Raw genomic sequence first — 15,208 nt, forward strand, 5'->3', positions numbered from 1 at the left:
TGCAAGATCCTAGGTTTAAATCTGGGACATAGGGTTCAACTTATCAATATTAATATTTGTCGATTCAACTAGATTTTATAGATAAATTAGTTACTCTTTTATCTTTGATTTTTTTTATTCTTTTTGGGTTTACCATTATCTTTTAAAAGGTTGTTTTATATGGTCGTTGGGAAGAACTAAATAAAATAAATAAATAAATAAAATAAAACTTCAATTTAGATTTTTTCTCTTGCTCTAATTCTTTTTCAATCTTAAAGTTTTTTTCCACAGATGAACGTTATTAATTTCATTTTACATAGTATCCGAGCACTTACTATAACACTTTAAAATTTAAATAACATTCAATATATGTTTGATTATTGTTTTTTTAATACAAAAACTACTAACACTCTATCTAAATTAGATTATAATCTTGTTGGAACTGATTTGGTTGAAATTAATCTTGTAAAAAAATTAGATAGAAAATTCATTATAAAGGATCTTGAAATCCTTAAATATATTTGGGTCTTGAACTAGAAAGATTAAAGAAATGTATATCTATGTGCCTAAGTAAATATACTCATGACATGTTACATGATTTTTGCATCACTCATCATGCTAAGGTCATTACTATGACAATAGTTCAACGTACATAGCGGAAAATCCATGGTTTCACAGACACAATATTACAAATATTATTTTAAATAATATTACAATATTATTTAAAATGACCATCGTTTTAACAATAATTTTTTATTTTATTTCAAAATTTATGTCATTTTCATTTTTCAATACAGTAATAATTACAATGATTATAATTATGATATTTAAATATTACTCTATACACTACTTTAAATATTTTAATAAAATTAATTTAATAAAAAATAATATTTTATAACTATTATTGTATTTTTTTAATCCGATCCTAAAAATCTTAAACAAGAGTCATTTGAAAATGGAGAGATTAGTTTAATAGTATCTAGTTAGTGCTACAAATTAGATTAGAAGGTGGTTAGTAAATTTGTTAGAAGGTTAGTTAGAAATGGTTGAGTTAGTTAGAGTTTGTTAGAACTCAAGCAACTTCAAACTATCTTATATATTCCAATCTTACCCCTTATAATCAGTTAGCTTTTGAATCAAATGAGACTGAGCATGAATCAGAGATTCGTCAAAGTATTCACCAAAGCTCTTTTACAATTTATTTGTTGATAAGAAAATTGATTCAGTGTGTGTGTGTTTGTAACAAAACATAAATATTACAGTTAATGCATTGATAAATGTTACGCCATTTCCTCTAGAGAGACTCTGCTTACACTTAAACCATAACACATAATGATCTTCAAAAATTGAAATTGAAGATATAAAGCTTTCCACATTCCTTAATAAATCACTTTGATCCACCATTTTGTACTCCTCTAAGAAAAGACGCACTCTTACTAATTTCGCGCACCGGCTTGTTCGTGTACCGAATGAAAGTATACGCCCATGTACCGGCCACGGCACCAAGAGTCGTCGCCACCAAATATATCCATATTCCTCTGTACTCCTTATGAACAATAGCAGGCCCTAAACTTCTTGCAGGGTTCATTGATGCTCCCGTAATTGGCCTGTTATTAACATATATGGTTTCATGTATGATTAAGTTTTAACTATTTTCAAATTGGGTTGAAGTACCTCTTATACTCTTTTTAATAAATTGTTGTTTTTTATAAGAAAAAAACAGTGAACATACCCAGCAAACATGACATTTAGAAGTACCGTAGACCCAACTGCAAGTCCAGCCAATTCGCCAATCTGCAATATTTACAATAAAATGAATAAATGACATGTAAAAGAGGGTTGAAAATTGAATGACATTAAAGTATAGAGAAATTACCGCTCTATTATCGGTGGCAACTCCAGAGATGATGAACATAAGATAAAAAGTGATGATAAATTCAACCACAAATGCTTGAAGATCAGAACCAGCCGGAAGTGTTCCGGGGAAATGATCTTTATTTCCATTGAATATAAGCCTAAGTGTTCCACTTGCTAGAGTTGATCCAAGAACTTGTGCTATTAAATAAGCTGGTACCTATAATAAGATCGTTAAATTAAGAAAAATTACTCAACAATTTTATTAACCCTAACCATATATTATGAGAGATTTTTTAGAACTTGGTTCACCTCTTTGAGAGGAAATCTTTTGGTCGACGCGTGGGCGATGGTGACGGCCGGATTGAAATGAGCACCGGAGATGTGACCGAGAGAATAAACCAAAACCATAACAGTGAGGCCCCAAACAATTGAAATCCCAGGATGTGTTATCACTTTGTCATTGTCAAGGTTTACAACAACGGCAGCACATCCTGCAAATATCAAGAAGTATGTCCCCACCACTTCTGCCACCAACTATATTCAACACAACATAAAAACCATTTAATTCTATCATTTTCATTTCAATTTCTCAAATTCACATATGTTAGGATAAAAATTTGGTCTATAAATTATATAAAAATAATAATAAATAATTGTTAAAAAATACTTATTATTTTTATATACTATAGAAAAAAGTTGAAGACAAGATATATAGAGAAGTTTAGAAGATAAACCTTTTGCAAAAGAGGCACAGTGTTATCTTCACAATTTTTGGAGGAATCATCATTTACATTCAAAGCTATTTCATGGTTTCCATTGCTTGATGAATGATCAGCCATAACACCGACACAAAATTAGGATAAACAGAAGAAATGAAATGGAAAGAAATATTTTTTTTGTGCTTTGTCAAAGAAGTTAAGAAATGAAGTATGGAACTAGCTACCCCAATTTATGGGCACCCAAAAGTCTTATAAATAGGAAGCATGGAAGAGATTCATAATTGACTTCTTTGAAATTTCCACACATGGAAAAGTAAATTATAACTTTTTGGTACGTAACATGTATATTTTGTGAACATATATCCCTTTTAATCACATGATATGTTTGACAAACTAATTTTAAACCGTTTTTAAAGTGAAATTTTATCTTTAAAATTTTGAAAAAGAGTTTTGTCGTCTATAGTCGCTTTTATTGGATTGATAAATTTTTTGGACAATTTTTTGTAAAACAAACAGAAGAATTTCTTATCTTGCATGTAAGTATATTTGTAGCTTGAGGTGTGATCCTTGATAACATTGAAAGCTTTTGCAACTACCCACCGGAAATGCAGAATGGGACATAAATTGCACTTAACTTTAACTTTAGATGGGATATATAGACAATAGACTTGTCTTTTTGTCTATTTGTCTCTCTTAGTCAAATGTTTGAAGTTTGATGATGTTAGGTTGACATAGTATTACGGTAACAGTTAAATTTTTTAAATATTTTATCCAAAAAATAAATAAAAAGATTAGGCTTTGAATAGTTATAAGTCCAAGGAAAAAATTGGATGAGAATGAGATGAGGTAGATGAATGAGGAGATAAGAACTCAACTTTTAGTACATTGAATAATGAATTCTAGATTTAGGTTATTATTACTTGTTAGAACTCTCATTTATGTTTTTTTATTGTTTATTGGTTGGGCTAGTTTCCATTATCAATTCCTATGAGAATAGTACTTTATTAATTTTTAACTAGATTTTAGAGCGTTCAATGTTTAAAGTAAGTGGAAAATGTTCATAGTAGAAACGTCGCTATAACTAATTTGATTGCTTTGGAATTATTTGGGAGAGTTTCATAATATTTATTATTTTATTTTTGGTGATGGTGAATTATATTCCGAGTGTCTCGTTAAAAAATGTTTTATTTGTGTAATCACGATTTTTAAGAAAATGATTAAAGGTGTGGTTTTTAATAATAAAATTAATATCATATATTAAAATATTTTTGTTAATTATAACTAATAGAGTAGTTGAATAAAATAGAAGTTAATAAATAAAAGTATAATAATGAAAAAATAACGAAAAAGATTGCATTGATATTGTAAATGGATTTGGAGAAAAAATATAAATAAAATATTTTTTATGAGACATAATGAATTATTACTTAGATAATGCCAAATTATGTAAATATCTTTCAATGGAACAATTAGTTTAATTGTACTTTAAGTTATATAAAAGAAATTAATTTCACTTATGTACTTCTGAGGATTGTAATTTTGATTCCATCGTTGACTTTTTACTCAATGGTTGAAAATAATTTTCATTCCGATGTGAAATAAAAAATTGATGATATGTTGATTAAGTTTGTTCTAGAATCTCTTTCGTATGGTGATGAGAGTCTCTAGTAGGAAAAGAACAAATGTATTTGTAAGGTTAACACTCAAATACCTAAGCTCGTGAGGTGTGACTTGCAAGAATGAATGGATTGCATATTAGTGTGACTTGCAATCACACTTATATATGAACGATGATTAAAACTGCTCTTGGGAGTGCAACAAGGAATGTGTGAGACTATTTCATTGATTTCAACAATTGAGATGATAGGTGTGGTGCACGACTCCAGTGGATGACCCCTTTGTGAGAATCTACTTGTTTGTCATCCCTGAACGGGCAAAACTCTGGGTTTGGCCTTCGAACTGCATTTGTCTTACAAGTTATTTGACCGATCTAGAATAATTGTCTCCTAAGTCCTTGTTACTGAGCACAAAGCTAAGATTGTTGTAGTTATTTACTGGACTTAAGTACCATTATGGAATTGAGGTTGATCCAAGGTCGTTGATTGCGTCTTCTATTGTCTACCTCATTCCTGATTGTAGTAAATCCATACTCATTGGTTTCCTATAAACAAGTATGATGTAATTAGTTACTTATTTCACTTCCTTTGCACCAGAGTTCCATATCTCTAGTCTTTTATGTGATTTTTACTTCATTGGTGATATTCCCACAACTTTTGATCTTCATCTTTGCCCGCACAATATTTATGGGTCTTTTGTGGTCTTGTTTTTATTTCTTCATATCGAACTTCACAAACACTAAAGATAACACTCCATTTCTTTACCCTTTCAGTTGTTTCTGTTTATCTCTAGCAATGGCTAATATAGGAAACTTGAATATTCCCTTTCAGGTACTTTTCGAGTGATGATGAGATAAATGGTATCTCTTCACGAAACAAAGTGATAAACCCATAAATATTAGAGTTGTCTCCTCTAGATGTGAGATATCATTTTTTAATATATATATATATATATATATATATATATATATATATATATATATATATATATATATATATATATATATATATATATATATATATATATATATATATATATATATATATATATATATATATATATCAATGAGAGTTGTTAGACTATGAGGGGGTTTAAGCGAAGCCGCTGAGGAGTTTGTGGATCCCAGGAAGCGCAAATCCTTGGAATAGGTTTGGATGGAGAAAAGGAAGTAGCTCTCTTTAGAAATGATATTAAGGAAGTTTCTCATGGTTTCTCACTCCTTAGGGGATATAAATTCAAATATTTTGGAGGTGTAAAGGAATGAGTTAAAGGCCCGTATTTATATTAAGGCCTTTACACACCAACATGGTTATGAACCAAGTGATAATGAGATTAGATGGTGAATAGATTCAGAATTGTGTTACAACATTTACGGTCATAATTTTTACTTGTTGATAGTGAGGATGAAATGGTACAAAATGGACAATGGGATCTTGAGCTCTCCATTAAAGTGGATTAGTTTTCCTAGTTCAAACAAGATATCTTGAGCACGACGTCTATCTTTAGTGATGTGTGTCAGATAGAGAATTCCTAGTCGAACGTTGGTCCATCCTATGATTGGGAAGTTTCACACATAGATCCCAACAAATGATTATGCAATCGTTTTGACAAATGTTTGTTCTCTAGAGTGGTATTTGGGCTTCCTGACAATGAATTTGAATTCGGGGTCATGAATCCCTTGAGAATCGCCCTTTCATAACTGCACCCATTAAGTTAGACTTATGTCAAGTTATTCAAGTATTGGTGTGAATGCAAGAATGGTACCCTCAACCCTAAAGTTCTTCTTTCACCTTTTCAACATATAACACCCCTATGACAAGACAAATCAAGATCAAGGATTTCTTTCCTTTAAATAAGTGAAGAAGATGTTTAAAGTTTATATGGATAATTTCAAGAATTTCAAGGATATGTATTATTTAATTACCCCCCCCCCCCTCCCCTCACAGTCGCAAAGCCTATGAAAGTTTGTGTGTGTTACTAGAGGGTCGTGTGGATAATAAAGACACCCTTCCAAGGTGCACCTTATCTTCCCCCTCAAAATGCTTTGACGAGCATGAAGCGTGTAGACAAATTTCCCAAATACCGGGGAGACAATTCCTTTTTAAAGGGTCTGAGCACATATGTCTACATATCTTTAGATTTATCTTTGGAGTATGAATGTTTAAAGGCATATCTTGTTGCGTTTTAGGAAGGCCTGGGTTTTGAGGATATGGTCGCCTTCCAACGGTCGGGCTCTAAAGCACAATAATCCCTATATGGAAACCTAGTCATTTGAAGAGGCGACCAAAAAGGAAGATACCTAAAATATCTAAGGAAAGAGACTTTAAGCTTACTCGTTACTTTTTCTATTTACCTTTTCCTTGAGTATTCATATTTTATTCTTGTCTTGTAGATAAAGTGGGTATTTTAAATGAACCTATGGAAATGAGGAATGGTCTTAGCAAAAATACTCCCCCCTTCTCAGCCTCCGCCTCTAAAGCAACCAAGGCAGGTGGTCGTGTAGACTCAAAAAGAGATCCAGAAAAGGGCTTGCAATAGGGTTTAGATTGCCAAAGGGTCAACCCTACAAAGAAAGAATCAAACGAATACTGACCAAGGTTTCTACCACCTTTGAGGTTTTGAGCAAAAATATAATGATCTCTCGGGAAATTGCACATCTGAGTTATTTTTGTAGAAGAAGGTCAACTATGATTCATCCATGCGAGAGAAAGTCAATAGGCCCATTTAAAATGGGCCAGCCTCAAAGAAGCTCAAGACAGGGGATGCCCAAGGCTGCAAATATGATAACAGGGGGAACCTAAAGTGTGACTCCTTCCCATTTCATGCAATTTTTCCTTCTCACCATTGGTCATAGCTTTGCCAAATACGTTTAGTCCATCTTCCCTGAAATTGATTATAACTACTTTTCTCGTTTGATTGAGTCGATCCACTAGGAAGAAATGGAAAAGATGTCCTACCATTTGCATCGAACGAACACTATGTTGTCATTGGTTTTGCTAGAAAAAGGTAAATCTTGGCTCTTAGTAGCCATAGGAAGGATAAGAAAGTATTGCAAAAGTGGTTGGACTGATTCCTTATGGAAAGAGACAATCTTTTGAAGGAGTTTGTCGTGATAAAGAAACTCTTGGAATCTACGGAGAAATATGTCTTATATGCAAAGGTGAAAGAATTAAAGAAAATGATGAAGGAAAGAAGAAGAACATGGGTGAGGGTTAAATCTCTTTCTTTAGTGTCGAAGCTTCTATGAATAAGGACATCGAGTCGCTCAAGACTGCAAACAAATGGTGAAAGATACGGAGAATACTCTAAGGAGGTGATGGAGTGCCACTTGAAGGATGTTAAAAAGCTGAAGGAACAGTTGAAAAAGGCAGAAGAGGAAAATACTTCTGGCATGAGTCTAACATTGTCTTTCATGTAAGAAACCATGTAAGGAAATCCTACTTCGAGAACACTTTGAACCAAGTGGAACTTCTTTGTCCTGGAGTGAAGATCCCGAGGGACAAGCTACATGCTTCGAAGGGGAAATTTATCTCTCTCAACAAAGCTGCGACTTCTTAGGTTTTACTTTTTACTTATTATTTTTATTCTATAACCTTCTTGGCTTTCTTTTATTGGTTTATTTTTAGCTCATATTGTTTTGGCCTTTGGTCTTGTTTTTATGAATGATTTTGTTTCATCGTTATCTTTTGTGAATGGTTTTGTTTCATCATTTTCTTTTATGAATGATTTTATTTCATCATTTTTATTGTATTAGGCCTCCATTATTGGTGTTAACAACTTTCATTCGGGGATGCTCGACCCTTTCATTCTTTGTGATTGCTATGAGAAGTCGGTGTTTGATTATTTAACCTTGAAAGGGATTTGTATCACCAAGAGCCAGTTCCCCTTCTCTATCCTTGAGTGAGAACCTAGTTCGAGGCTAAAATGAGTGGGGCTCTACCGCACGCGCTCTAAAGTGGCTCCATTATTGGTGTTAACAATTTTCATTCGGGGATGCTCGACCCTTTCATTCTTTGTGATTTCTATGAGAAGTCGGTGTTTGATTATTTAACCTTGAAAGGGATTTGTATCACCAAGAGTCAGTTCCCCTTCTCTTAATGTCTTTTGATGACTGTCATTATCTCATATGAGGTATTGGGCGTTTATTCTTTCGTTTTTGAAGATTGGGGGCATCGAAGATGATGATATAAAAGCTTTTCCCTATTGTATACAAAAGTGATGATGCTAGTAAAACTTGGTGAAAATATTGTTCCTTAAATTTTGCAGCAAAATGTTACATTCGTAGATTTCTCATAAGTTATCTAAATTTATTTAAAACAAGGAAATAACTTAGTTCTAATATTGTTTCAATTTAGTATCATTCTAGTTTCTTGATGAAATTATGTTCTTAAGGGGACAAATGTTGGACACGGTGTCTGAGACAATGTGCACAACCAAGTTATAACAAGTTATACAAAATAATGAAGCAGAAAAGCAGTAAAAGAACACAAAGAATTGTTAACCCAGTTCAATGAAACCATTCATACGTCTGGGGCACTCTACCCCTGAAAGGAAGTTCACTATTTTGAATTAGTACAATTAGTCTTATAGAAACAACAACCTCATATTATTCAATTCCTCTTCCTAATTCTAGTGACTTTCTATTTAGTTCTCCCCCTAAATATGAGAACCCCTCTCACTTCATCTCAATCATTAATCCCAAGTGATCACATCAATAAACAAAATAATGAATGTTGAATTACAACTCCACTAAACTAACCAACAGTGTGCCTTATGATATGAATGTAGACGCTAGCATGGTGTGCAATAAACACACACATAGGACTCAGATAAAAACCCTAACACTAGGAATACTCAATACTTTCTCGTTATCTTCAAACATGGAATTGAGTCTATTTAAATAGAATTCCTCAACTAGGCTTTTCTCTAATGGGTAGAAGATTTGACCAGCGGATAAAGTAAAGATTTGGTTAAGATTTGTTTTTCCAAAACAACTTGATAACAAGATATAATTTGATTTGAGTTCAAATTTAAATTTCTAAATATTTAAATTTGATCTTAACAAATCATAAAACAAATATAAGTAATTAGTTTGCTAAAAGATATCAACAAATCAATCAGAAATAAATCCAAAAACGCACTCAAAATACAAATAGAAAACGCGCCAATATAATAGCAGTAACAGGGGCCGAATGTGCCACACCTGCGAGAACATCAAGTCCCACATGTGTCCTTTCTTCACAAAAATTGTTTGAACATACCATGTTGTTTTGTTTAATACAAATAATCTAAAAGTAACAACGATTTTTCCCCTTTGGAAAATTTTGGCAAAACAACACTTTCAAAAACATATAAGATGTGCAACATAAGTTGAGCATTAAGCATACCACACAGAAGCACACAGAGCAAACATCAACAACAACAGAAGTACAATAATCATAAGAAAACACATCAGTAGCAGCAACAGAAGAAGGAACATCAACAATTAAGTGATTGCTACACATTATTCAGTCAATCATATAATGATTCTCCCACAATTAGTCAAGCACACAATCAAACATGCTTGCATACCAACACAATTAGTAGTTGTCAATTAGGTAAGAACTGAACACACACCACAACTATTACATATCAAACATCAGAACATCATAGTTCATACACAATCAGTAGATCAACTCACATATGCTCAAAGTCCAGATGCTCCAGCATGTGAGTACACATGTCAATACTGCAACACATGCACCTCTCCGCATACATACACTAGAAAAACATCCACAACCATAATTAGTAGCTCCACCAACATAGTTAGTAGTTAGATCACACTACTAATAGTAACACTACTATTTTTTGCCACAATTTGGCAAAGATAGAAACACATCCAACACATCCAGTGAACATATTAGAAAGAAGTTGACAAACATCTACCATGAGCATAGAGGTTGAAAAAAATCCCAGAACAACTAGATTTTGTTATTGGAAACAAATACCATAAGGCTATCAAGCCATTATAAATCTAGAACAAGGAAACAATAGATGTCTAAATACAAGGGCCAAAGGAACAAAACAAAAACACTTGGACAAATTAACCCTCTGGTTAAATCTTTACACCAACCATCTGATTCCAAGAAGGTAACCCAATATTCATCAGCATCTAAGTCAAAATTATGTGTTCGAATAGGTCTCTTCTTCAAGGACTTCATCTTTGTTACAAACTTCTTCCCAGACACAAATGGTTCAACATGTGTCCCCATATTGGATACATTCTTTTCCACATCCTTTTTATTTGACTATGGAGTCATAGCCTTCTTCCTAGACTTGTCTTCTAACATATTGACCTCCATATCTTTATCTTTTCCATATGATCGACTCATTGTTGGAAATAATGGGAAACTTGAGAGAAAAGAAAGTGAACAATATTCCGCGTTCAAAAGAGAATGAGCAAAAGTCTATCCTTGCTTGTAACGATGGACCAAGTAAAAAATAACTTTGTAATTAGTCTTATTTTACATGCACCATTAGCCATAAGAGAGACACACTTTATTATTCTCCTTGCACGCTTCCCTAATTTTGTCTTCTATAGACTTTCACATATGCAAATACCAAGATAACCCCTTAGTTTTTCAATTTGATTTGCATCAAAAGCTTTAGAGAATATACCAGACAACTTTTTTCCATTTGCTATATGCTCAAGACTCACAACTTGGTCTTCCACAAGTTCCATGAGAAATGACGATAAATGTCAATTTGCTTGGTCCTATTGTGTTGAACAAGATTCTTTTAAATATTAATAGCACCCAAGTTGTCACAGAATAATGTCATGACATCTTGTCCAACATTGTACTCGTTTAACATTTGCTTCATCAGGGTCAATTATGTGCAACTGCTCAGCTTCAATAATAGATAATGAGACATAATTATGCTTGTTTTTGAACCATGAGATTAAATTATTTACAAGAAAGAAACATCCATCAAATATGCTATTTCTATCATCTTCACTTCCAGTTCAATAAGCATCACAATACCTTACAAGTATTGAATTAGTACTATGTGAATAGAGAATACCATAGTCACAAGTCCCATTTACATATTTCAAAATTCTCTTCACTTGAGTGAGATGACTTGCCTTGGGTTTAGCTTGATATCTTTCACAAACACCTATAGCGAAGTGATGTTAAGTCTGCTTGTTATGAGATAGAGCAGATTGTCAATCATGCTTATGTATAAACTTTGATCTACATGAACCCCTTTTTCATCTTTGGTTATTTTCACATGTTTTGTAATAGGAGTTCTCTCTTGACTTGCATTTTTAAGCCAAAAATTCTTCATTATACTCTTAGCATACATGCTTTGAGATATAAAGATGTTGTGTTCCATTTTCTTTACTTGAAGACTAAGAAATTAAGTGAGTTTTCCTACAAGACTCATTTCAAATTAAGACTTCATTTGTTGGACAAAATACTCCACATATGGATTGACATACTACCAAGGACTATATCATTAACATAAATCTGGGTTATCATGAGATTTCCTTCATCAATCTTTACAAAGAGTGTTTTATCTATCCTCTCCTTTTGTATCCATTGTTGACTAGAAACTTAGTTAATCTTTCATACTAAGCTCTTGGGGCTTGATTTAAACCATAAAGAGCTTTATCTAACTTGCACACATGATCTGGAAAACAAAGATCAACAAATCATTTTGGTTGCTCAAAATAAAATTCCTCGTTAAGATAGTCATTCAGAAAGGCACTTTTAACATCCATTTGAAATAATTTGAATTTAAACATGCATGAAATTCCAAGTAACAACATAATGGACTAAATTCTAGAAAATGGAGAAAAAGTCTCATCAAAATAAACTCCTTCTATTTAAGTGTACCCTTGGGCAACCAACCTTGCCTTGTTCCTCATAACATTACCATGTTCATCAGATTTGTTCTTTTATATCCATTTGGAACCAATGACATTCACTTCTTCAGGTCATGGAACTAACTCCCGTGCATTATTTCTTTTAAATTTACACAACTCTTCTTGTATAGCATTAATCCATAATTCACTGGTCAGTGTTTCCTTGATATTCTTGGGCTCAATTTTGGAAATGAAGCAAGAGTTGAAAATCATATCTCTAGATCTGGTGATGACTCCATCATTCAGATTTGTTATGACATTTTCAATGGGGTGATCCTTCTGAATTATGATACATGATCCCTTGTTGATAAGAGTATCTTTAGAATTTATGATTTCAGACTCAATGTTAGACCCCTTTTATGGGACATCTGCTGGAACATATGTATGTTGAGGAGATACATCCTCTTTTTCTTCACCTTCTTGCTTATCTTCAGGAGTATTATAAATGACAAAATTTCTTGATTTCATCACTAACTCAGTACAATTGTTATATATCGTAAAAGCTCTGCTATTGTTGGAATAAAGAAAATTACCTCATCACTCTTTGGATCCATCTTCCTTCTTTGCTCACGATCTGACAAGATGTATCACTTGCTCCAAAATACATGGAATAATTTGATAGTTGGCTTTCTCCCTTTCCATAATTCATAATGGGTGGTTTTTGTTCCAGATCTTTTTGTTACATGATTTTGAATGTGACAAGTTGTGTTCATTGCTTCAGTTCAGAAGTTATAAGGTAGGTTATTGGCATGCAACATAACTCAAGATGAGTCATGCATGGTCGTATTCTTCCTCTCAACCACTCCATTCTGCTGAGGTGTGATAGGTGTTCAGAATTCATGACCAATCCCTTTAGAGGAACAAAACTCAAAGAATTTTGAGTTTTCAAACTCTTTGCCATGGTCACTTCATATCTTCACCATCCCTTGGAGCTTTTGACATAGCTCTTTGAAAACATCAAAATTCTCAGATTTTTCTTTGATAAACTTGAACCAAGTATACCTAGAGTAATCATTCACACATATCAAGACATATTTTCCCACCCAAACTTTCAACTTGAATAGGCTCTATGAGATCCATATGAAGTAACTCTAAAACTTTGGTGATGGCAAGATGCTGGAGCTTCTTATGGGACATCTTGGTCTGCTTTCCTATTTGAAATTTACCACAAGTTTTCCCTACTTTAATCTTGAGATTTGGAAATCCCTTGATAACATATTTAGATATGATCTTTCTCATACTCTTGAGGTTGAGAAGTTTCTGGTGCCATAACTTAGTCTCATCAACCTTGGATATCAAGCATGTTGAGGGATGAATTTTACTTTGAGATATCCACAAGTAGCAGTTGTGTTTGGATTTGGTTCCTTTCATTAACACCTATTTACCTTTGCTGGAAACAATGCATTCAGACTTGTTAAAGTTCACATTCAGACCTTGATCACATAGTTTAATTATACTGATCAAGTTTGAATTCAATCTTTATACCAACAACAAATCATTAAGACAAGGTAAACCTGGACTAACCAGTTTGCCTATGCCTTTGATTCTTCCTCTAGCTCCATCACCAAAGGTAACATAACTATTTGAGTAAGACTTTAACTCTTCAAGGTAGATCTTTTCACCAGTCATGTTCCTTGAAAATCCACTATAAAAATACCAATCTTATCTTGAGGAAACTCTAAGAGATGTAGGATCTATAAGATAAGTGATAATTTCCTTGGGTTTCCATACTATCTATATTTTCTTCCATTTCCTTCTGTTGAGACTTGGCCGACTATAGGACTGAGGATATCCTTAAAGTCTATAAAAAAAGGTCTTATATAACCATATCCACCACAATGGTGACACCTCAAAGATTATTTCTTATGACCTTTGTTGTGAGGGAGCACATGTTGTTTAGGATTCTGGAACATGTGGTCCTTTATCAGAAACTTAGTTTTCTTTTTAGGAGAAACAAACTTCTAAGATAGAATTTTGACCTTTTTGTTCATGGAATTGTAGTCAAACCCTATAGTCTTCTTCTCCCCAAACTCCAAGATATCATCTAACATATCGAAACCATTGTGCAACATACATACAAATTTTATAATATTGTCAAATTTGGAGTTTAACAACGTGACTTCCTCTTCCAAACCATCAAGGGTTGATCCAAGCTTCTATTTTTCCAGAAGTAGAGCATTTATGGTCTTTTTTTGTTTCTCTACTCTCAAGCAAGATTCCTTCCACTCAGTGAGAAAATGTCTATATGTTTCATCTATCTCTTTAGTTGAGATATATTCACCACTAGACTCACTACAAGAGTCATATTTTCCAGTGAAAGCATCACCTTATTGGTTATAACTTATTCATTCTCATCATCAGATTCAGACCAAGTGATTCATAATCCTTTCTTCTATTTCTTTAAAAAAGTAGGACATTGATCAATGCATTTTGATGACACTCTTTTACTTTGTGCTATAACAATTCTTTAGTTTCTCTTGTTATTTATATTGTTTTAGTACATTTTCTAAGTTTAAGTTAATTTGGATTTTATTTTATTTCTGCTACTTATTTTCTGAATAAATAGTAATTTGAAATTGTCTCACTGTGAAGATCATAACTTGAGCTATGTGATGTTGTTGTATGCGTTCTAATATGCGTTGGAATGCTATGAGGAAAATATACAAGCCTCGTGTTGATACCAGAATCCAATTTGGAGTGAAAAAGAGTAAATTTAATGAATTTTGTTCCAGGCTTAATAAAATAATTAGTTTGTTGGGCCAAATGTGTGTTTTTTGCGGTCGAGTATTATTAGAGCCTGATGTCTTGCACTATTTAACCTAAAATGCAATGCTACTTCTAGGTATTCAATTTTTACGAAATAAAATTAGACGGGCACAGTTCCTATGGAGAGCTAATTTCATATAATATTCATGTTTCCATCGAAACTTTGAGGTTTTTATAATTTCAAATCCAATTTCAATTCCTTTTCAATCTTGTTATGTATATCTGGCATGCTTGATTCAAGTTCTATAGAATGTGATGATTTATTTCGATTGATATTTGTTCCTTAACTATATCCGTGTTTAGCGTATCTTTTTTGTTAATTCACGCAATCTTTAACCGTTTGCATTTTCAGAAAATAGGGGCA

General features: G+C 32.9%; 1 protein-coding gene across 1 annotated transcript; it reads right to left on the reverse strand.

The window, feature by feature from the left end:
• Positions 1-1,056: 1,056 nt before the first annotated feature.
• LOC127080351 (aquaporin NIP1-2) lies at positions 1,057-2,842 on the reverse strand. Its single transcript, XM_051020679.1, has 5 exons — positions 2,571-2,842; positions 2,146-2,370; positions 1,856-2,053; positions 1,712-1,773; positions 1,057-1,586 (listed from the first exon to the last, which is right to left on the reverse strand). Exons 1-5 carry the CDS (start codon positions 2,673-2,675, stop codon positions 1,367-1,369), a joined length of 810 nt encoding a protein of 269 aa, XP_050876636.1. The 5' UTR covers positions 2,676-2,842; the 3' UTR covers positions 1,057-1,366.
• Positions 2,843-15,208: the final 12,366 nt, after the last annotated feature.

This window comes from Lathyrus oleraceus, chromosome 1 (assembly GCF_024323335.1).
Source record: "Lathyrus oleraceus cultivar Zhongwan6 chromosome 1, CAAS_Psat_ZW6_1.0, whole genome shotgun sequence".
Lineage (NCBI taxonomy): Eukaryota > Viridiplantae > Streptophyta > Magnoliopsida > Fabales > Fabaceae > Lathyrus > Lathyrus oleraceus.

Coding starts and splice junctions, on each gene's coding strand:
- LOC127080351 (XM_051020679.1), bottom strand. CDS start 2,675: ATGGCTGATCATTCATCAAGCAATGGAAACCATGAAATAGCTTTGAAT. Junction 1,774..1,855: donor TTGCCACCGATAATAGAGCG/GTAATTTCTCTA, acceptor TAAATATTGCAG/ATTGGCGAATTGGCTGGACT. Junction 1,587..1,711: donor CTAAATGTCATGTTTGCTGG/GTATGTTCACTG, acceptor TGTTAATAACAG/GCCAATTACGGGAGCATCAA.